Source organism: Centroberyx affinis, unplaced genomic scaffold, assembly GCF_046629955.1.
Source record: "Centroberyx affinis isolate AG114_WGS23_722 - 3 ecotype Tasmania unplaced genomic scaffold, CSIRO-AGI_Caff_v1 ptg001781l_1, whole genome shotgun sequence".
NCBI classification, from domain to species: domain Eukaryota; kingdom Metazoa; phylum Chordata; class Actinopteri; order Beryciformes; family Berycidae; genus Centroberyx; species Centroberyx affinis.
In genome coordinates, this window is record NW_027280174.1 from 18,525 (window position 1) to 41,415 (window position 22,891).

The window sequence follows — 22,891 nt, forward strand, 5'->3', positions numbered from 1 at the left end:
TATAGTTTTTTTGCATAAATGTATGACCTTACAGGCCATACTCCACTTTCTGTGGTCTTTCGGGACTGTCAATTTCCTGCAGACTTCAAAAGCTTATAAAATGGCTTTTCCCTGTCACCTGTTGTGCAGCAGAAATTCATACGTAGCATTCCTGTTGAGCAAATGAGTCACTGCATGGAACCAGTGAATAATAAATCGATAATTATGAGAGTTATGGTCAACCAACTCACAGGCTGGATCTTTTCCATGATTGGAAACTCTTGTGTCAGAGTACAAAGTCTGTTGTGGGGTATTGGATAAAATATTGGTAAGAGTAGATGGTGCCAAACAATCTATTCACGTAGCCTATTGCTATGTGGGAATTGATGTGTTAAGGGAGACTTACAGATAACCCTCTGCAAGTCACAACACACAATGCACAAAACTATCTATGTATACAGTATATAGCCTACAGTATATGAGAACAACCAATAAGAAGTGTCAAGAATAATATAGGCTTTGGTTAATGCCTAACTGGAAAAGGGAAGCAAATGAAACTCATTCAAATACTCATGGAATGTACTGTAGATAGTCATGCAAAAGAGATAACAATGCACTATATTTTACTCAAGTATATTTAGTATGACCAATAGATAAACAGCAGCTTATAGGACAGGGGGTACATTGTTAAAAATGAGGAACAGCACCAGATAGGCCTGCAGTAAGAGTGACTAGAGAGGGAGGTAGTGCTCACTCCCTCACATTGAAGCAGACATGGCTTTTCCCTATATTCCTCTGCTTATCCTCTGTGGACTCATTGGTAAGTTAGCAAAGTCTTAATGAGAATGCTATTAGTTTAGCTTGCATAACCGTTACCTGTGATGATGAGGATGATAATGATACGAATGTTGTAGGTAGTGATATAAAAAAAGATTCTTGAGTAATGAAATTTGATTCACATGTTTAAATGACAACCAGCCTCTAATATTATAAGATGAACTGTTCTTTCCTCATCATTATGTTTCAACGAATTTACAGTCTGCAGTTTACATGTTTCTGATTGTGATATAATTGAGAGATCTACATGAGGCAGGCCATATGAAGGGACCATATTGTAAACTATGTACCTCATGTTGTTGCAGGAATTCACAGCATAACTACAGTGAGTAAAGTGTCAGTGAAGGCAGGAGGCTCCATCTCTATCCCTTGTCTCTATGATGCTCGCTACATAAACCATGTGAAGTGCTTGTGTCATGGAAATGATTGGAGCTCCTGCACTTATGTGGTAAAAACAAACCAACCAAGTCTTTCAGGAAAGTTTTCTATCTCTGATGACACCAAGCAAAGAATCTTCACTGTGACCATTAATGACCTGGTGGTACAGGACACTTCTTATTACTGGTGTGCTGTGGAGATTGAAATTCTACCAGATGTAAAAAAAAAAATTAGCCTGGATGTCTCCGCAGGTAAGACCACCTTTTCTACCTTGCATGTCAGTGCATTTGTAGGAGCGTAATGGATATCAAAGTGCACCTGTCTGTAAAACTGTAAATGGCAGATATTAGTGAATTTTCAGTTTTGTTTTTATTTATACTGCTTCTTCCTCTATGCCTTTGTTTGTAAGATAAGCCCACACTCTATGTGGACCAACAGGAGATAACAGGATTTGAAGGAGGGAACGTGACTGTCAAGTGCCACTATACTGGTTCCTCTGGACTAATGAAGTGGTGTGGACTGGACGGTGGTGTGGCCTGGACCTGTGTGAAGTCTGGAAATATAAATGGAGCTAGAGTGACAATCGATGCAAGTGTTCCTAATGTTTCCATTGTGACTATGAGTGAACTGAAGATAAAGAGCAGTGGTTGGTATTTGTGTCGTAAAGGAAACCTACAGATGCCAGTGCATGTCACTGTTCATAAACAAACCTCAACTACTACAACTACAGTGAGCCCCACCGCAACTATAATGAGCCCCACCACAACTACATTGAGCCCCACCGCAACTATAAGCTCCACCACAACGAGTAAGAATCAAACCATTTCATATTGTCACATACGATTGCCTATACGATGCCTAATAAAAATGAAGCCATTAAGCGAATACACACAAATGTAACATAAGTCAAACTCTAAAATAATTCCAATAATCATGAAGTATAGAATCCATCCTTGTCATTTACTTTGGAAATCTGGGGTTTATGATAATTCAAAATGTATGATCAAAATAGCCCGATAACCAATACAATGAATGAACATGGATTTTCCCATTACTCACTCTTTATAGAGACGCTTCCAACCACTCACCAACTTTCCTCCTTGCTCACAAGTGCTGAGCCATCTACTGCTCAGCCCACAAACTCCACTGCAGCTGGAGCAGGTGGAGACAACCTGCCAGGCCAACACCAGAGGTCAGTCCCCTTTACTCAATCTTATTTAAACAAACCCGACAAGATCCAAATCTGATTCACATTTGCTCTCCCCCCCCTGTATATCCTGTCCCTCTTCACTGTAACTGTCTAAAAAGCAGACGTGCCATAAAGATGATTTCTTAAAAACACCTAGTTTTTTTTACGACCTGTAGCACCCAATAATGTAATAATTTCCTGAAAACGTAATAACGCCTGAAAATGTAATAAAATTTGCACTTAACTTGATCGAAAATGTAATAAAACCCAATAATGTAATAACTTGACCAATAATGTAATAAAATGTCCTGACTGATATTGTAATAACATTTTTATGTTTATTTTTATATTTCATGTTTGGAAATGTAAACTGTAGGCTTTATGTAGAATTTGAAATTTACAACAGATGGCAAGTGGTACATTGTTATCAGGCAAAGATGCATTAAACTAACATCCCTATCAATGGGAAATGAACCCGCCCATACCCATGCTGATTGGTCGTTGTGCAAGGATCGTCCATTAGACCAGAGTGGATCTTAGATTAGACACCATCAGAAGATTTGTAAAAAGTAGAAACTTTCTGACTTTTTTTTTTACTCAATTGCACCCCCACGGATTATGATGAGGGGATTTTCTAGTTTTAAAGGGGGGGTCTGACCAAAACAGTTTGAGAACCACTGCTTTAACTTAAGTATAACTTCTGGGTACTTTTTACACCCCTGGTGATTTATTTCCTGATATGGCAAAGTTAGCATCACTTTGCATTGAGAATGGTCCTGTCAAATTTCTGTGAACGCACAGCCGAATTGTTTTGGCAAGCGAGGGAAAAATAACGCAACTGCTGAGCGCCTGTCAATATTATGTGGTAGAGACAGGAACAGATTTAATTCTATGAATATGCTACGTTGAGTAAAGAAGCCAAACTTAACCATACTTGTTTTATATGTTTATTTCGTTACAATAGCCCACAGAACAGAATGTTGAACTCAGCATGACATGATAGGGCAAGCCAATCTAATCGAAACAGCCATTTAGGCTACAGTAACTTCTCCTCAACTACTCTCCATAGTATAGAGCAGCGGTTCTCAACCTGGGGGTCGCGACCTTATTTTGGGGGGTCGCGGGATGGTTGTCCAAAAAAATAAATAAAAAATAAAAAATTTGATAAATCTTTTTTGAGAATGATTTTTCCATTAAATCTCCCATACCAATGATATAATATATAATATATATAATATATAGTCATTATAAAACAGATTTGAGTGAGTGAGTGAAATGAGTGTGTCAATGCGTGCGCGCGCACACTGGAGGGCGCCAAGAAGTTGTCTCCTCCAGCTCTACTTGGGTGGCACAGTGACAGGTGCTTGGCCAAGCTAGCTAACTACCGCAATAAAGTGGCTGAATATGGAGCGGTGGCTTCTCAAAAAAAAGTCTGCCAGCTCAAGATGCGGACCAAGAAGAGATGTGTGAACGTGGGCCACCTGAAAGTACACCGTCAACTGAAAAACGTAAGGTTCCGGCGGTTCCGACAGATTCCCTAGCTACTTTAATAATATGAGAATGTATTGACCCTAACAGTCGTGTCGCCTCCTTCACAATGAGTTGTGCTGTCGGATCTTGAATAAAATTTAAAACTGTAATTAAATCCAAATTGATTTAGACTTGTTTTGTATATTTTTGGTCAGTAACGCAAGGTTTGTGTACGTCTGGTAGCTGTCATGTGTGTGTTTGGTAGCTGTCATGTGTGATAGTAACCCCTGGGACAAACAGGGAGCAGAGACGCGTGTGTTTGCAGCAGTCTGCGTCCCGTGCGCAGAGAAAATAGGCTAAATACGCGCCGAGCTCCGTGCCATGCGCGCCTGTGTAAACAGCAGTGCCAACAGGGCAGGGCGCCGAAGTGAAGCGGGTCACTGCAGTGTGTTTCAAGGGTGAATCGAAAGGGAGGGGGTCACGAACCCCAACCTACATTTTTTGGGGGGTCGCGGAGGAAGTCCATCACCCACTCAATAAGACCAGGTTATTACAATATCAGTCAGGACATTTTATTACATTATTGGTTAAGTTATTACATTATTGGGTTTTATTATATTGAAAGGTATTACATTATCGGTAATATGTTATTACAATATCAGTCAGGACATTTTATTACATTATTGGTCAAGTTATTACATTATTGGGTTTTATTACTTTTCCGATCAAGTTAAGTGCAAACTTTATTACATTTTCAGGCGTTATTACATTTTCAGGAAATGATTACATTATTGGGTGTTACACAACCAAACTCTCACTCAGCCCATAGGTGAAATATGGATGCATTTTATGACTGTTGCAAGACTTAAAAGTGATGTTTTAGTGCTCTAGCTTATAATTTTCAACATTAGTGCAAAAAAGGAGCATTTTAATGAGTATCCAGGATAACACACATATTTCAGATAACTTTGTAGGGTTGTGAAAAAAGTGCGCCCCTTTAATTTTAATCAAATGTACCTCATCTGCATCTATCTTCTGCTAGTTCCATTGACCTAAAGATTCTCCTCATCCCCCTGATCTTATTGGTATTGGTTGTAGCAGCTGCCTTGTTTGGCTGGAGGATGATAATACATAGTAAGTCTATGGCAAACGCTGATGAATCAAATTCAGAACCAAAATATTATTTGTGTCATTTTAAATTATTTTCTTTAAAAATGATGAATCCTACAATCATTATGAGAGCCAATTACATGGAATGTCCTTGTGTTTGTTTTAGAGAAGGCCAAAACTGAAGCATCAGCCAGCACAGGGGTAAGATAGAGCCAGGCATTTCCCAGTATCACCTTTGACGGTAATGTGTGGTCATTGCCTCATCATTTGCATATATCTTCTTTGTGATAGTGTAATACTTTATGGACTGATCATAGGACACACGGAGCAAACAACATTTAAGGAACTTGGCCATGCAAGTAATGGTGTAATTATTGTATAACTTAGTGTGAGTTGTTGATCATAATACCTTGATTTATAGCTGGACGTGATGAATAATATTCTGTATGCCTACTGTAAACAGTGTACTATTCACAGGCTTCCTGTGTATAGTTCCTTGTGAACGTTTTAATTCTCCTCTTCTGCTTATTCACAACAGGCCGCTGACAATGAACAGAATATAATATACAGTAATGTTCTTCACATTATGAAAACTCCAGGCCAGGTATGAATGTGTTGACATACATAATCAGTAATCCAGTATAGTGATAAATCATGTTGTACTTTAGTGCAGTAATGGTGACACGGTGGTTCAGTGTTTAGTACTGTCGCCTCACAGCAAGAGGGTTGTGGGTTCAGATCTCCACCCCAGTCCTTTCTGTGTGGAGTTTGCATGTTCTCCCCGTGTTTGCGTGGGTTTCCTTCGGGTGCTCCGGTTTTGTCCCACAGTCCAAAGACATGCCGGTCAGGTGGATTGAAGACTATAAACTGCCCATAGGCATGAGTGTGTTTGCGTAGTATGGTATATGTATGCTATCGAGTAAAATGATCTATATGATGTAGTATAGCATGTATATGAAGTATGTAACCTATATGACATAGGATGTGTATATGTAGTATTTATATATGATGTAGTATGTATATGACATGACAAGTACTTTGAAACATGCTTGTGATTAAGGGCTATATAAATAACTACTAGACTAGGCTAATAATATTAAAAGGGGAACACAAAAAAATGGAAGTCAAGTAACTGGAACAGAACACATGTGAGATTAATGTTGTATTTCAAATTGGTCCTTCACCTAGGGCCCACAGACTGGGAGTGATCCTGATGTGCTGTACAGTACTGTTGTTCATGATCAACATAGAAAAGCCCAGGAGGTAAACATCAAGACTGTGTCCACATCAACAGGCCAAGCAACTATTTACTATTTCTGTTAAAATAATAGTAAAAAACATTTCATCACTTTGTCCATATATCCCATCCAGCAGGACCAAACACCTGAAGACAGTGTAACATACAGTCCCATTGAAATAAAGAACAGGACATCACAAAAGGTACAAGTGTTTTTGTATGTGATTGTGGGCTTATTGTCCATTAAGTTAAACTCATAGGCATTTTAATTAGCTACCTAAACGGTCTCCAATATGTTAATTACTGCAAAGCTGTTGGTATTTTTGTTGTTGTTGCTTTTCTTTCTTGCTATTGCTTTTTTATGATTTCATCATTTGCTTATGTTTGCCTACTTTTTCCGTTAGACTGAACCAGCAGAAGCCAGTGTGATCTACAGTACAGTGGTTCCACACTAGAAAATGGCCAGTGCTAAAAAAACACAAAAGGCTGGAAGACATTAATGCTGCAAGTATTGCAACACATACAATGATAATGTCATATTGATGTGATGCGGCACTTACAGAATGCTGCTGCACAAATTTTAACCAGGACCAAGAAAAATGCACACATTACACCTGTTCTTGAATCCTTGCATTGCTTCCAGTAAATGTTAGAATTGATTTTAAAATCCTCCTACTTGTCTACAACAGTGGTTCTCAACCTTTTTCATATCAAGGACCCCTAATTTAGTCCACGTTAGGGCCACGGACCCCCATTTGATGAGATTTTGTCTCTCTGACCCAAATCTGAGAATATTTTTTATTGTATATGTACTGTAGGTAGAGGAATAACAGTGAAACTATGATCAAAATAGTCATTTTAAAATGACAAAATAATGAAGTTTAACAATTCATCAATTTGCTGGGGACCCCCTGGAATGCCCTCAAGGACCCCTGGTGGTCCCCGGACCCCACGTTGAGAACCACTGGTCTACAAGGCTCTGATTGGCCCTGCTCCACATTATATTAAGGAATTGCTTGTGCCATATCAACCAACAAGAAGCCTCAGATCATCAGCCAGTGGTCTCCTTGTTCCCCGTGTGCGCTCTAAAGCAGGAGAAGCTGCATTTCGTTTTTATGCTCCAAACAGATGGAATGCCTTGCAAAGTGACATTAGAGATGCCCCAACGCTTAGTTCTTTTAAAAGTAGACTTAAAACATTTCTTTTTACTGTTGTTTTTAACTAGGTCTTTTGACTTAACACACCAATGCTGCGTTTTCAGAGCAAATGTCTGCTCCTGTTTTACCTGAATTTATATGCACTTTAAATGATCTATGTCCTCCGCATGTGTGCATGTGTATGTTTGTATGTTTTTATGCATGATGACATGTATTTTCGTATTTTGTTTTATTATACATGTATTGCTCTTGGCCTTGTGAAGCACATTGTGTTGCTTTCTGTATGAAATTTGCTCTACAAATAAATTTGACATGACTTGACTTGGAAATCTAACTGCAGTTTAGAGGCTCTCAATCACGGGCATTATTAAGTTGTGCAGACTTATACACACATATATATATCTCTTTCTTTTTTTTCACACTGACACTAGCTCAGACTTCAAAGGCAACAGGGACTGATATTTCATACACAAAATAAATGTATTCAAATTTTCTATTATCTGAAATAGTTTGTTATTGTTAATGACACTTTTGTTAATTGATATGGCAGGGGCAGTTAGATTTTTATATAACCAGAGCTGTATTAAGACCCAAAGGTGTGGAATGGGGAATTTTTCACTGTCAGTTCAACGTGTGGAGGATTCAGTAAAATCAAGGAAAGCGAGTGGGATGTGATTGTCTCTCCCTATCTGTCTGGAGAAGCGGAGAAGCACAGAAGGCCTGCCATGACCTTCCTGCAGATGAGGCTGCACATTACCCCCGCCGTTAAGACAACCGTTCTCGCTCAGCGGGGGCTCAGTCTCCCCTGCCTGGGCTGGGAGGTTTCATGGAAATACAAACCGTCCCAGTCTAACTGTGTCACGATAGCTAGTCCTGCCTGATTCACGGGAAGCTGGCTCGCCACTGGGGATGGACGCCTGGCCACGGAGCAGGCAGTATTGGATCGCTGCATTTCAGCCCTCCCAATAGATGCCAGGCACTATGCAGCCCACTGAAGGCCCGGCTACTATTAATGAACTTGTGATGCTCCTTGAAAACCATCAGGTCACAACAGAGATGGTGTACATCCCTGGTTAGAGCCTCCAGGGTGCCACTGGCCCTGACCTGAAGGCCACCTGACCCAGCACCCAGGCGGTAGCACATGAGCCGCCCCTCTTGTTCTGCAGGCTGGGCATTGCAGATGGCATTCTTGGCTGTTGATGTTGAAGTTGATGGCTGATGTGCACAAGCCTGTAGATAAAGCCACTACATACCTCTGTATATCAACCTCAAACTGATGGTTCATTGGAGTGATTTAATATATATTTATATCTTGAAATGTAGTAACTGTAATTGTCCTGTTTTTACTCAATACAGTACAAAATATAAGAACTACAATACGCAATAAATACAATCCGTACATTACACAATGTAGACTACAATACAATGTATAATGCAATATACAATATAACATACAACACCAGGAGTGTGAGTGTTATGAATAATATAAATGCTAAATGATAAGTGATATCTGGTATTGCACAGTAGGTAAGTGGTAATATGATATAAGTAGTCAACACTGACGGCACAGTGGTAGTGCAGTGATGAGTGCATTAACAGTACAACAGTCCAACAACTGTAGAATAACTACAGTGTCTTGTGGTTAGAGGTTTGCCCAAAAATTCTCCATTGACTCTCACTTCAACACATCAACCCAGTCTGATGTCTCCAAGTGTGTAGCGTGTGTAGACTATTATGTTACCTATGATAACTTTAACTGTATTGCTTTACCACTGAGTCCCCATTCATTGTCAATGCCAACCCATAGCGGCACAAAGTCAACGTTACAGTGTGACTAACTAACAGACGAACGAACGGACGGAGACCTATCCATAGTCCCCCCTTTGGTTGGGGACAAAAAAAAGTGTACTATTTTAGGAAAAAGGAAACTGCTTATTTTTTATTGTCTGCTCAAAAAGTATGTAAAAGGCATATTTGCTGAATATTCTCAGATGGGATCAGCTACTTTGTGAAAAGTTGTAATCCCCTGTTTTTCATTATTGCCGTGTTACGATTCAGTGAAAACACAAACTCAGGGGAAGTTGATCCATGTCAAGTAAAAATCTAGTAATGTCTTTATGATCAGAAACCTTAGCTTTTTAAGTCATCCTAATTCTGGACATATAACTTAATTTTAAAAAATGCTCTTAGATGCTCTTTTCTATAAAAAAAACCAAACAAAAATTCCCAACCTAAGATTTGTCTATGTTTGCTGTACTGGTATAATCAAATAAAACCCTTTCTAACTTCATATTAAGGAATATCTGTTTTTCCCTATTGTAATATTGTTATCAGAAACCTTTAGACATAGTAACACTAAGCTTGTGAAGGATACAAATCAAAACAAATCCAGACACTAGAAAGGGCTTTCTATAAAGAAGGGCAAACGATGGTCAAACGAAACAGTCCTGAAAGGGTCAAGGATCAATTTTGGTTCAAGCACCATGGAGAAGTTGTAAAGTTGTGACAGCTTACCCTCCAGCACTGTATGAGGAAATACCAGGGGTGGGTAGTAACGCGTCACAAGTAACGCACGTGAGTAAAAAAGTAGTTTTTTTTTAAGGAACAAGTACTTTTAGTTCCTTTTTTTAAACTGTACTTCTACTCTTTACTCGAGTATATTTTTGAGCCAGTAATCTACTTTTTACTTCACTACATTTGCCATGTATACCTTCATTACAACTAGTCTGCTCTAAATGCGGGGATTGAGTGTAGGGGGGGAGAGCGTGCGAGGAGCACCTCTACTGCAGATGCCAAGTTGCCAGCTGCCTGGAAGAAAAATAAGCACCACCTGTCTTTTGAACACGATGCGATGATGACGGAGCAAAACCCAGAACAAGAGGCAGCTTCCAACAAATGGGTATCCCCAAATGAAAAATGTGAATGGAGAGAAGTTTTCATTCTCTAGTTGATTGACTGAGGTCTTGGTACAGGGAGTAATACTACAGAACAGAAAATCTGAGTTTTAATTAATTGTATTGTATTCGGTATCTACTGCATTTTGGGGCTGTAATAGGTTTGGTTACTTTGATAATGTCTGTAAATACTAGAGTTAAACAGACTTATATTCTGTTTTATAAAGGGCTAAGAAAGTTTATCAACAAGTGCTGTTTTTTCATTATTTTGCACTGGCCCGCACACCCTAAAAAATATTAAAATGGAAAGTAACTTGTACTTTGAGTAATTTATTAACCAGGTACTTTATTACCAGGAGTAATTGTACTTTTACTTGAGTATAGATTTTCAGTACTCTACCCACCACTGGGAAATACTATAAACAACGGTCAGTTTTGATACTGAATGCACTCTCTAGCTGCATGGATATTTGCTTTGTCATCTAACCGGTACAATGCAACCGTGTCACAATGTGACTAAGGAGGAAGAGAGATTGTACCAGCAGTTATTGCATATATAGAAAGATTTCGGAAGCAGGAAATCAGTCTCTCAGTACCTTTGTCCCTGAGATACTTTAGGCCCACATGTGTTATTTGTCTTTACTCACTCACTCACATGGCTACTCATCTTCTCAGCGTTCTTCTCACCCTCGCTGGACTCACAGGTCAGTCACAAGAGCCATTTTACAATTATGTATGGATTTTGCATATGCTTGGGCTGGTGATGATGATGATGGTAATGATGACAATAATGATGAACATTGCATGGCACTTATGAGTAATGAAATGCACATGATTATAACTCTATGAATGTCAGTTTGAAGAATGAAGTTAAATTCATACATTTTGGAGACAAATCAGGATCATTATAATCTACTCTGTAAAACAAACAGTTATTACTGATAGTAACATCTACAAAAGACAGGACATGAAGGAACAATATTGTAAGCTAATATATATACCATTCAAAACTGTTGCAATTCTTGTTGTTGCAGGAATTCACAGCATAACTACAGTGAGTAAAGTGTCAGTGAAGGCAGGAGGCTCCATCTCTATCCCTTGTCTCTATGATGCTCGCTACATAAACCATGTGAAGTGCTTGTGTCATGGAAATTATTGGAGCTCCTGCACTTATGTGGTAAAAACAAACCAACCAAGTCTTTCAGGAAAGTTTTCTATCTCTGATGACACCAAGCAAAGAATCTTCACTGTGACCATTAATGACCTGGTGGTACAGGACACTTCTTATTACTGGTGTGCTGTGGAGATTGATGGAGGGGCAGATGTCAGAGAGTATTTTCACCTGTCAGTCTCCAGAGGTAAGATCCATTTATTGAGTTCAGAACATGTGAAACCCTTTCTGTGAAATTATAACAATTTGGTGAAAAAAAACAAAGGGGTGTCTAATTTTGCTGCAGAGACAAATTATATTGATATTAAATTCACTTTACATGTCAGTCATTTGTTGCAAGATTGAATCTAAATGAAATGGTTTGACTGAAGAAATTATTTATCTACAAATTGAATGAATGCAAACTGCTTTGAATCATCACCAACATGTATCGGGGACATTTTCCGTATTTGATGTTACATTGGCATCATTATTTTGCCAATGTAGAGTATTACACACAATTTTCTATTGATTGTTGTTTGTTCTCCCTCAAGGTATGTCTGGACTCAATGTGGTCCAGCAGCAGATATCAGGATTTAATAGAGGACATATAACTATCAGATGTCACCATAGTGACACTGGACAAATGAAGTGGTGTAGACTGGGCAAGTCATGTGTAGAGAAGCAGTCTGGATCAATCGATGGAACACCAGTGACAATCAACTCGAGTGCCCCAAATATTTTCACTGTGACTATGAGTGGACTGAAGATCGACAGCAGTGGTTGGTATTTGTGTGCTAAAGGAGACCTACAGATGCCAGTGCGAGTCACTGTTCGTGAAGGACCCTCAACTACAACTACAATGAACCCCATCATAACAAGTAAGATTCAAACCATTTCATATTGTCACATGTAACTCTACAGATGCCAATGCATGGAACTGTTAATGAGCAAATACACTTGTAAGTACTAACAATGTATGTACTATGTCAGGTACAGCCATACCTTAATGTTTTTGATTTAATATAGAAGTGATATATCAGGATTCATTATTGCTATTTGCATGTTATATTATTCTGATGATCAATGTGGCTGTTTTGTTATTGAGCCCATACTACGGCTTCCAACCACCATAAACGGCACAGTCACTCTCTTGGTGCTGAGCCACCTACTGCTTAATGTATAAACATCTCTTCTGTCTTTGCAGACAGAGTACCTGACACAGCTGATAGACACTGGAGGTCAGTAGCTTTGCTCTTAGCATTTTTACAGAATTGTGGCCATTTATGGTGAAATGAAACAGTCCGGCAATGGTTAAGGAAATCTCTATACATGTATTTTTGTGGATATTATATAATAACTATAAGATTATTCAATGATTAATGAGATTATTCATTAACAACTCATGACATCTTGGATAATGATAGCAGATGAACAGGATGAGAAATATAGTGTTTGCTTTATTTTAATTAATTTGCCTTGTGTGCCTACAATTTATGTTTCAGTCAATCCATTTACCTGAAGACTCTCATCGTCCCTCTGAGCTTGTTGATCTTTATTGTAATGGTGACCTTATTCATCTGGTGGAAGTTGAGAAGACGTAGTAAGTCTATGGTGAACTTTAATTAATCCAAATTATGCCAAAAATATTTGTCAGTTTCACAGTCATTGGGAGAGTCAGTAGCATGAGTGTTCATTGTGTTTTTAGAGCAGGCCAAAGCAGAATCATCAGCCTCAACAAAGGTAAGATACACTCATGCATTTTATTTTTATTTTATTTTATTTTTTATTTTTTTTATTTCCCAGTATCATCTTTGTTAAAAACAAAAAAAGCTATTCTCCACAGAATAAGGTGCCAACATGATTATTTGTTCATGTTTGCACTGCTGTGTGTGTGGCAGTGCTGATTCAAGTGTAACCTTTTCAAACAATAGACTGCCATTGTAGACGGATATCTAATGTAGCTATTAGCTAAAATACATCATCATATATAATATCTCATTTATGGGATTTTGTTCAAGGAAGAATACAGTAACCATTATCAGAATTAAAAACTCTGTTTGTGATCACAAACCTATTCATGGTTAGGGTTAGTGCTGAATGCTGAAATGATGGTACTTTTTCATAAACGGGAATTATTTATGTCTAAACTGTTCATGTTCACTACTTAAAAAAAAAAACATGGTAATGCTGATAATGTAGCCTAATAAAAACTGTGTAGTCTTACTGTCCTAGTGTAAATGATGTTCCATTGAAACTGGGTGGAGCAAAATGGACAAGGTGCCAAGATGAATGGCTGCAGAAGAGAGAGTTGTGTGTTTCAGCCCTCTTGGTCCTCTGATGTTTGGTTTGATTATTAATTACAGGATGAACAGGAAATAACATACAGCGATGTTTGGCACGTTAACAGAACTTCAGGCCAGGTAACTCTAACTTAGTTAAACCTATTTGTACTACACAGTTTAAGTACACTCAAATACACAAACCATGTGAAGTCCACAGCTCTTACGTAGTACAAACCAACCAAGTAGTTCAGGAAAGGTTTCAATCTCTGATGACACCAACAACAAGAATCTTCACTGTGACCATTAATGAGGTGATTGAGGACACATATTATTTTGGTAGTGCTTTATTTTCCAGGTCCACAATTTCCTAATAATTTTCTAGAAAGGAACCGTTAATTTCTTAGGAAGTTTCCTGGAAAGTTTCCTATATAACTACTACATAATATCATGGTTCTATCAGGAAACTTCTTTTCTAGGAACTTTCTAGGAAAGCAACAACTTTCCTAGTTACTTTCTAGGAAATTATTAGGAAATTGCGGACCCAAATCACTCAAATATCACTTCATATTGTCCATACACACCATAATGTAAAGACAATGCAGTCTGACCACAGCCCCGATTTAATGAAACTACTTTGAAATATATCAAGAAAGGAAGCTGCATGAACATAAAATGAAGCTAAATATATGACACACCAGTCTTTGTCATGTCTCTCTCTCCTTGCAGAGGTCACATGCCGAGAGTGACGATGTGACGTACAGCACCGTGGCTCCAAAGCAGCACAGAACAGTACAAAGGGTAAATATTGAGATCATGAAGTGTATGGTTTATGTTTTTTTGAGAAAAGTACGTTTACATCATTACAATATATCTGTGACTGTTTTATACAAGCAGCAGAACAAAGTGTCTGATGATGATGTGGCATATAGCACCGTTTCCATCAAGCCCAAGGCCCAGCCGAAGGTACTGTACAGCCGACACACTGTTTTTAACATGTTCAGGTGGTTCAGGGGATATTGCTGTCTCATTATGTTACTTCAAGTTTTTCAAAACTCCATCATTGCACAATTGTTCTCTCGTCTCATTGTTGTTCCTTCCTCATTGTTGTCTTCGCTTCTCCTCTCCAATAGGTTGAACCAAATGTTCAGAGCGTTATCTATACCACAGTGACTCGGCACCAGAAATAGATCTAAATTGCTGATTAAATGTCTGTCTGTCTGTCTGTTTATTGTCTGTCATTAGATTCTTTTGGTGGAGTCTGGTTTTATTGTTTGTTACTGTTTGGTTGTGCAGTAACTTGTCCAACAATGTAATTATTATTGATTAATACTTAAATGTGACAATATCTCCCTTTTGGGCTTTTGCAGCTTCTTGTTACTTTTTGACCCTCTGCACAGCTGACAAACATTACCAAGGAAGTATTGGCCATTTTTAGCGTTAGCCTGTCTATGTTGGGTTTACTGACTTATTTTCATCTAGTATAGGCTACTATGATGTTTACAAACACATTGTGTATACATGCTCTGTTTGTTAACACATTTTACACACTGTTACGTTTACATACCTAGTTATTAATGAAACATTCAGACATATTGCATGTTTAGTGAATTTATTATTATATTGAATGTAACTGAATAAAGCTAAGAGAACAACCTTGTGGTGTGCAGTGATGTATCTACTGTCTAGTTCTTTAGATTTTCATCCTCATATTTTCCAAATATTCTGGTAAGTACCTACTGTGCCCCTGTAGATCAGTGAAAGTCAGGCTTTCCCATTAATCACTAAGTGGCTCTGAATTGAAGAAATTTTTATTTAACTATAGAATATTACGTAAAACATGACATTTCAGCCAAGAAGGCCTTCATCAAACCACCTGTGACTATCCATTATTTTTGCTTAATGTTTTAGTGGCATACAATATGCCTTCACTTCAGTCAAGGCAATTATTCACTGCAGAATGACATCATGAGTTGCTCATTTCAAAACTGTTTGTCAAACTTCTCCTTTTACTTCTATATCATTGACTGCAGTTGAGATCCCAGTTAGGTATTCACTGATTTATCTTTCATAATGTAGCCTGTGCATGTATGTACTCATATTAATTAACATTTGTGTGTGTGTGTGTGTGTGTGTGTGTGTGTGTGTATGCATTTATATATGTATTTGTGTAGATATGTGCGTGTGTGTGTGTGTATGGATGGATGTATGGATGTGTGAGTGTTGAGAATTTGCTATGCTTTTCTTTGTTTATGCCCATTATCCAAATATATGTATATACAGTATATACATATTCCATATGACTACTACTACTAGTACTACCACTACTAATAATAACATAGTAACAGTATCTTCTGTCTTTGAAGACAGAGTACCTGGCACAGCTGATAGACAGTGGAGGTCAGTAGCCTTGCTCTCTTAGAATTTTTACAGAGTTGTGGCCATTTATGGTGAAATTAAACAGTCCTGAAATGGTTAAGGAAGTCTATATACATGTATTTTTGTGGATATTATACTCATATTAATTAACGTGTGTGTGTGTGTGTGTGTGTGCACGCGTGCATGTATATACGTATGTATTTGTGTAGATATGTGCGTGTGTATAGATGTATCTATGAATGTGTGAGTGTTGAGAATTTACTGCTTTTCTTTATTTGTGCCCATTATCCAAATCTGTATATACAGTATATACATATTCCATATGACTACTACTAGTAGTATTACCACTACTAATAATAACATATTAACATAATAATAATAATAATCCTAATAATAATAATGTACTGTAATACTCTAATTATTTAAACCACTCTGCAGTCAAAGTGACTTAATATAATATTACAATCAGTGCCTGAGATTTAGCTGTCCTTTGAAAACTGCACCCGGAAATGATTGTTTTCTATCTTAAGGACATTATTATGCACACAATAAAATAAACTGTAAAAATAAACGGTGTATTGTGATCACTCAATTTGACATAACCTTCATGTCACGTATCCTGATTGATATTGAGATTTTAATACAGTTAATATACTGAAACTATTTCTACACAGGCACATATGTGACTTTCCCGGGTCCTACGACGGGATGTGATAGGTCTGGATTTTATTACAGTGCAGTCTCCTTCAGCTCGCCCTCCAACCGGTGAAGCCTCCCTCGGCCGTGCGGTGTGAGGAACATCTTCAATAAAGTCACTTTAGTTTACCACCAGCCCCATCTAATACTGGTAAGAGACCCGTTTATTCAGCCTAACACTGCTAACCTACTCCATAACACACAGGCGTGAGTGGCTGACCATGCTTTCTGCTTCGCACCGGTACTTTGCAGGCTAGCCAAGTTAGCTAAGCTAGCTACACAGCATGCTGCGTCTGACACATGTCAAGCCAACGACCAAGCTAACTTAGAATAGATAACTGACATTATATTACACGTTTCATGGTGCTGAGAAAACTGCATGTCTGCTGCAAAGCTGCTGTGAGAAATATTATCAACTCACTACTGTAACAGTTTGCAGTGGCTTAGCAGCCTTTTAGGTAACCTCCCTTTGGCCTAGTTAGCTGCAGCGAAGTAGCAGGCTGATAATGCGAGTTAACCGGTTAACTAACGCATCCCGCTAATTGGCACTGGCACGCGCCTTGCCACGCCTAGTTGTGCCAGCCAAGTCATCTAGAAGAGTAAATAACGTGTGAAAAGAGACAGGCCCGGGCCAGGCTGACCGGTGCGGCAAAATGGCTTCTCTCACACAGTAACCTTGCCCACCTGCTGTCTGACATGTACATTGTTGCCGTGATTGCCACCTGCTTTTTAAATGCTAGCTACATCTGTGATAGTGGCGAAGTACATAGTGAAACCAACGTTACGGTTGTCCTGTTAAACATTCAAAAGGTTTGCATGTCAGTGCTCACATCCTCAGCTTGGTGTCATTGAACGACTGATCCCATGTCAGAAAGGTGTGACAACATTTATTGAAGATCATATGAAGTTTTGTACTGCCAAAATTATAGACTTCTAGAAGTGCTCACTGGTAGCAACAGACCATAGCCTGTGCAAGAAGGAAGGATCGGGCATTCTTTAATGCATAGGATAGCTGTGGGATGTTAATCATAAATGTCAAACCCATAAATGCAAGGACAAGCTTTTCACCCATCTGTTGTAGCAACTGCAGCAAGACCAACTGCTACTACAGGAGTCACCCCCATGTGAACCATGTCAACTTTCTTTTCTTTCAGTTTATCTTTTGTTTTCTCTTGCATCAGAACAAATGGAGCGGATTCAGTGCTACACTATATCTTAAACAAACCTAAGATTAAGAACCTTACAGCCTGAATGCTGGTCATTTACTCTGCCTGTGCACAAAGAATCCCCATGATACTTTCAATGCTGCAGCGGTGCTGATCTGTAGATGACACTATGGCCTCCCAGTGTACATATGTGGGCATGAGTGGCACATTGAATGCTTGTCCTGAATTTTTAGTCCAAGTTTTGGTTTAGATTATTCAACCAAGCAGAGACACCCACATTCAGATAGTTTGCCGCTCACAGCCCCTGCATCTGCGTAGGAAAGATAGTCTTGCAGCTGCTAGATTAGCCTCAAGCGTGCAGCCACACCCCTCATTGTACAAATTGTCAAATTGATTATGGAATTATTATTATTTTATTTTTTTCAGTCTACTTCATTGCCTGTCTACATGGCTGGGTCAAAATGGACTGTTTCAGGAGCACAAATTGGAACATTGTTTTTTGCTTCTCGTTGCAGGTAAAATGGCCGTGCCTCCCTCATACGCTGATCTGGGCAAGTCTGCCAAGGACATCTTCAACAAAGGCTATGGTATGGCTTCTTACATTAGTATGACCAAGCACCTTGTAGTTTTGGTGTGGTTGTAAAATTGATGGTGCTGCCTCGTGTACAGGCTTGTCTACCACCAAATCTAGTTTGCATTGTAGACTTTGTTTGAATTGGTTTTAACAGAACTTCTCTGTCTTCAGGATTTGGCTTGGTGAAGCTCGATGTCAAGACAAAGTCAGCCAGTGGAGTGGTAAGGTTATGTCTTTATGCTTCAAGAATAGAAAACTAGAAATTATTTTGTGATATTGTTCACATTTTTTGAAGAGTGACCTTTAGGCCAAGGAGCTTTGATAGTAACAGCCCAGCCAAAACTTAATTCCACTTGCACTGAGAGCGCCTTCACAGCATTTATTCATTCATAGATGTTTCATTCAGCGATAAGAGTCTTAAAGCTTTTCATGTGGATGTCATTTCTCTAAACCTGTGTCTTTTGCAGGAATTTAAAACATCTGGTTCCTCCAACACGGATACCAGCAAAGTGGCGGGCACCTTGGAAACTAAATACAAGCGGTCAGAATACGGCCTGACCTTCACTGAGAAGTGGAACACCGACAACACCTTGGGGACAGAGATCACTATTGAAGATCAGGTAAGAAAAAAGTAATCTGACATTATTTGAAATTTAAAATATAATTGAGCTAAAACAGCCTACATACTAATGAGCATGACAGAACTGCATTAGTTTCACAATGTTTTTTTCTTGACTAATTTGTTTTTCCCAGATTGCCAAGGGACTGAAGCTGACTTTTGACACAACCTTCTCACCAAACACCGGGTAGGACGACTGGTTATGTCATTAGTCATTTAGCAGTGAGACTGCAGTTGGTCTCAGTTTCATGCGCATATTACATAAACTCTTCAACTTACTTAATGGTATGTCAAGTATAGTCTGCTCTGCATGTAGCTTCCCTACATAACCAATATTGGCAACCTGATCTGTGCTGCACATGCTGTTGACAAGTGTAGATGTTGGCCATGTGACTCTAGTCCCAATATGGAACTGTGGAATGTTGTAAAGTATTACCGTTATCAGCTCTTATGTTTTTCGGATTTGTTTGCTTGAGTGGAGTATTGCAGTTATTTATTCCTGTTGTGTTTCCCCCTGTCCAGATGCTCAGCCAGACCTAATTGTATTTGCTTTCTGGGAAGTGTAAATCATATGAGGAATATGGCACATGGCCCAGAGGAAGAGTCTCCTCTTTCATTTTGGGTAATGGGGGGTACGTGGTTACATTGAGACAGCATGTTCAAGGCTACAGTGTCATGGTCAGGACACCAGCCTCCTATTCCAAAGCTAGCTAGCTGGTAAAACGGTGAAAGTGGCTGGTAAATTTTGCAGTGTCCCAACGATGTGGCCTGTGGACAGAATACTTTGTTGCCCTGGCTGCTGTTCAAGCTGTCAGTTGGCAGTGGACCTAAGTGCAGAATTATCAGGGGATTATAAATCTTAGACTTTTTTTTGTTGTCTTTCACAAATTAAATATGCAAGCTGGTGATATGATTTGTAGGCCATGATGTGGAGCACTGTGATCACTCATTTAGTGTAGTAAGACGGGACATTTTGCAAGACAGTTAATATATTGACCTATTTTGTACCAAGTAAGCACCCGACCTGTGTGATTTTAAAGGCTTTGAAGTTGTATGTGCCACATTAAATTTGTTAACGGCAGTTACTGTAAATTGGCCCTTCTGATTTGAATGGGATTTCAATTAAGGTTAACCTCGGCCATGTTCTTCATCAACAGCAAGAAGAGCGGCAAAGTGAAGACTGCCTACAAGCGTGAGTATGTCAACTTGGGCTGTGATGTTGACTTTGACTTCGCTGGTCCCACTATCCATGGAGCTGCTGTTGCCGGCTACGAGGGCTGGCTCGCCGGTTACCAGATGACCTTTGACACCGCCAAATCCAAGATGACCCAGAACAACTTTGCCATTGGCTACAAGACGGGAGACTTCCAGCTGCATACCAATGTGTAAGGGTGAAAAGCTTCTTGTTACAGAACATTTTGATGTTGATGGTAACAGAATGATACCTACTGATCAATACAATTCAAATCCAACTAAAATCTCCCTCCCCTTCCCTAATATTCGCTCATCTTTAAAGCAATGACGGAGCAGAGTTCGGAGGCTCCATCTACCAGAAAGTGAGCGACAAGCTGGAGACGGCAGTCAACCTGGCATGGACCGCTGGCAGCAACAGCACACGCTTCGGCATCGCAGCCAAATACCAGCTGGACAAGGATGCTTCCCTCAGCGTGAGTAGTGCAGCAGAGGCTTTCTCAGAGGGACACATGAGTGAAAAGAAAGAATGTTGTGGACCTAAAATCATTTTCATCAACTGATTCAATGTTTGTTTTTTTGTTTTAGGCTAAAGTGAACAATACTAGCCTTGTTGGTGTTGGCTACACCCAGACTCTTAGACCAGGTAAGATGGTTCCCACTTGGTTAATGGAAAGCTGATTGGTGTTTTTTTGACACTTGACGAAATGTTAATCACTGAAGTTGACAGTAGTTCTACAATTATTTGATTACTGCTATTTTAGACTCTTATGGTGTAGTGAGTACATGTTCTCTAAGATCCACACTAGAGGCCTCCCACACTGACAATATAACACGTGCAGTACTTCAATCTTGAGCAAATGCTCTAGAAATGACTTGACCTAGAATATCATATCATTTATAGTAACGCTGTCACACAAAAGACACTTAAAAATAACACAAGTTTTCAGTCTAAGCTCAAAACAGCTTTGTTGTTAGTGACAACATCCAGGCTTTGTTTAAGAACAGAACAGTAATTTTGTATTGGTGGACATTATTCTGATTCTTGCTGCTTCTTGCCTTTGCAGGTGTGAAACTCACCCTGTCTGCCCTGGTGGACGGAAAGAGCATCAATGCAGGAGGCCACAAGCTGGGTCTGGGGTTGGAACTGGAGGCCTAAACTATCCTCAAAATTGCAGGAGACTAGGGAATATCAGAAGAATCTGGCCTTAAATGTATTTCCAACTCAAACCAGCAAGGGGATATCTTGGAGAGATTGGTTCAAAGGCTACGACAAACAAACTCTGTAATTTCTCAAGTACCACTTAAAGTTGGTGCTACTATCATTGGTATATTTACCTTTTTTTGCTTTTTACTTTGTAATTGTATCTATTCAAGAGACACTCGGTGGCTGATCATTTATACATCTTGTCATTGTTTCTGTCCAGCACTGCCATGACAATGAAATCCAATACAAATCACTCTGCCTGTTGTCAACTGTGTGACTTCTTTGTGTTAATCCCTGACACATTGTATTTTGTGGAGAACATAAGAGATGGTTTTGTGGGGTGAGCTTGGTCTCTGATTTTACAGTTATGATCATCTGATATTCCTCTGTCATCTGAACACATTTGCAAACCATGTTAAGTAAACTAGGCTCTTTCTGCTATTATTTAAATACTGCTGTACCTTTCCTCTTCATGCACACAAGGACAAACTAAAGCTCTGTAATGTTTTGTTTTGCGTCGGCCGTCAGGGTTTGAGATGTTCTGTTAAAGCTCTACACATGACCCTCCCTTAAACTGGGCAGTTTTTGGGTGGCTTAAAATTGGGTCTAAGTTTGGGAGAAACCTGTATACTTGGCCGACCAAACAGGCTTTTTTTGTTTTTCTACTTAACAGACAACTGGGGGGCATGATTATTGTTCACAGTAATGCCAAACTGGATCATAGTCTGGATGAGGTGTAATTTAACGTCGCACATGTGCACTGGCTTGGTAATGTTACCTTGTACTGGGTGGCAGAGACAATGCACACATGAAGTCTTGGAGGTCCTTATGTGTATGTATAACTTTTCAATAAAGTCTTTGAACTCCACAAATGTGTTTTTAGTATGTGATTAAGTGCTATTCCAGTAATGACTACTTGATAACTGATAGCTTTACATGTAACATGGATTGCTCAGAGATCATTTGTAGTGTAAGAATGATGTTCTGTCACTGCTCTGTTAACCTTGGCCTCAAGTGTGCAAATAGAGCATCTGCTCTAGTTAATGAGTTTGGGTTGCAAAATCAGTATCTTGCATATGCCTAAAGAACAATGCAAAATCTAAAATATGTATTTGTATATATGATTGTCTGCACTCAACATACTTAAGTGTTTACAGTTCACACCAATAGTCGTCCCCCCCCCCCCCTTCTAAGCATCCTTTTAACATTTTTCCTGGGTTAAAAAGGAGCACCTTGCTAAGATATGCAGGTGTGATAGAGGGTTTGGCTGAAGGTCGAACTGAGTCATCAGGCTTTCAATTGGTCTCATATTTGATAGATGGAGGTTATTTGGATACAGCGTCACTAGGGTGCTAGATTTGCTTATAAGGTGGTTT

General features: G+C 39.2%; 3 protein-coding genes across 3 annotated transcripts; all 3 read left to right on the forward strand.

Moving 5' to 3' along the window:
* The first annotated feature begins 753 nt into the window (after positions 1–753).
* LOC139652332 (polymeric immunoglobulin receptor-like) lies at positions 754–8,434 on the forward strand. Its single transcript, XM_071529367.1, has 7 exons — positions 754–799; positions 1,122–1,445; positions 1,604–2,002; positions 2,306–2,386; positions 5,130–5,164; positions 6,335–6,403; positions 8,402–8,434. The coding sequence occupies exons 1-7, from the start codon at positions 754–756 to the stop codon at positions 8,432–8,434; spliced, it is 987 nt and encodes a 328-aa protein (XP_071385468.1).
* A 2,425-nt stretch (positions 8,435–10,859) lies between these two features.
* On the forward strand, positions 10,860–15,268 carry LOC139652341 (polymeric immunoglobulin receptor-like). Its single transcript, XM_071529380.1, has 10 exons — positions 10,860–10,955; positions 11,286–11,609; positions 11,956–12,282; positions 12,609–12,642; positions 12,907–13,004; positions 13,110–13,144; positions 13,768–13,824; positions 14,413–14,484; positions 14,581–14,649; positions 14,817–15,268. The coding sequence occupies exons 1-10, from the start codon at positions 10,907–10,909 to the stop codon at positions 14,871–14,873; spliced, it is 1,122 nt and encodes a 373-aa protein (XP_071385481.1). The 5' UTR covers positions 10,860–10,906; the 3' UTR covers positions 14,874–15,268.
* Positions 15,269–16,777: 1,509 nt separating this feature from the next.
* vdac2 (voltage-dependent anion channel 2) lies at positions 16,778–22,387 on the forward strand. The gene is made up of 9 exons (XM_071529369.1): positions 16,778–16,909; positions 18,440–18,511; positions 18,670–18,719; positions 18,966–19,118; positions 19,252–19,304; positions 20,275–20,502; positions 20,634–20,784; positions 20,897–20,954; positions 21,376–22,387. Exons 2-9 carry the CDS (start codon positions 18,445–18,447, stop codon positions 21,465–21,467), a joined length of 852 nt encoding a protein of 283 aa, XP_071385470.1. The 5' UTR covers positions 16,778–16,909; positions 18,440–18,444; the 3' UTR covers positions 21,468–22,387.
* The last annotated feature ends 504 nt before the right edge of the window (positions 22,388–22,891 follow it).

What these genes read in the sequence shown, in the direction of transcription:
- LOC139652332 (XM_071529367.1), top strand. Translation starts at nt 754, where the DNA reads ATGGCTTTTCCCTATATTCCTCTGCTTATCCTCTGTGGACTCATTG. An exon ending in TAGCCTGGATGTCTCCGCAG is followed by an intron (nt 1,446 to 1,603) that starts GTAAGACCACCT and finishes TTTGTTTGTAAG; the next exon opens with ATAAGCCCACACTCTATGTG. An exon ending in CTGCCAGGCCAACACCAGAG is followed by an intron (nt 2,387 to 5,129) that starts GTCAGTCCCCTT and finishes TGTTTGTTTTAG; the next exon opens with AGAAGGCCAAAACTGAAGCA.
- LOC139652341 (XM_071529380.1), top strand. Translation starts at nt 10,907, where the DNA reads ATGGCTACTCATCTTCTCAGCGTTCTTCTCACCCTCGCTGGACTCACA. An exon ending in TCACCTGTCAGTCTCCAGAG is followed by an intron (nt 11,610 to 11,955) that starts GTAAGATCCATT and finishes TTCTCCCTCAAG; the next exon opens with GTATGTCTGGACTCAATGTG. An exon ending in AGCCCAAGGCCCAGCCGAAG is followed by an intron (nt 14,650 to 14,816) that starts GTACTGTACAGC and finishes CCTCTCCAATAG; the next exon opens with GTTGAACCAAATGTTCAGAG.
- vdac2 (XM_071529369.1), top strand. Translation starts at nt 18,445, where the DNA reads ATGGCCGTGCCTCCCTCATACGCTGATCTGGGCAAGTCTGCCAAGGAC. An exon ending in ACCTTCTCACCAAACACCGG is followed by an intron (nt 19,305 to 20,274) that starts GTAGGACGACTG and finishes CTTCATCAACAG; the next exon opens with CAAGAAGAGCGGCAAAGTGA. An exon ending in ACAAGGATGCTTCCCTCAGC is followed by an intron (nt 20,785 to 20,896) that starts GTGAGTAGTGCA and finishes TTTTTGTTTTAG; the next exon opens with GCTAAAGTGAACAATACTAG.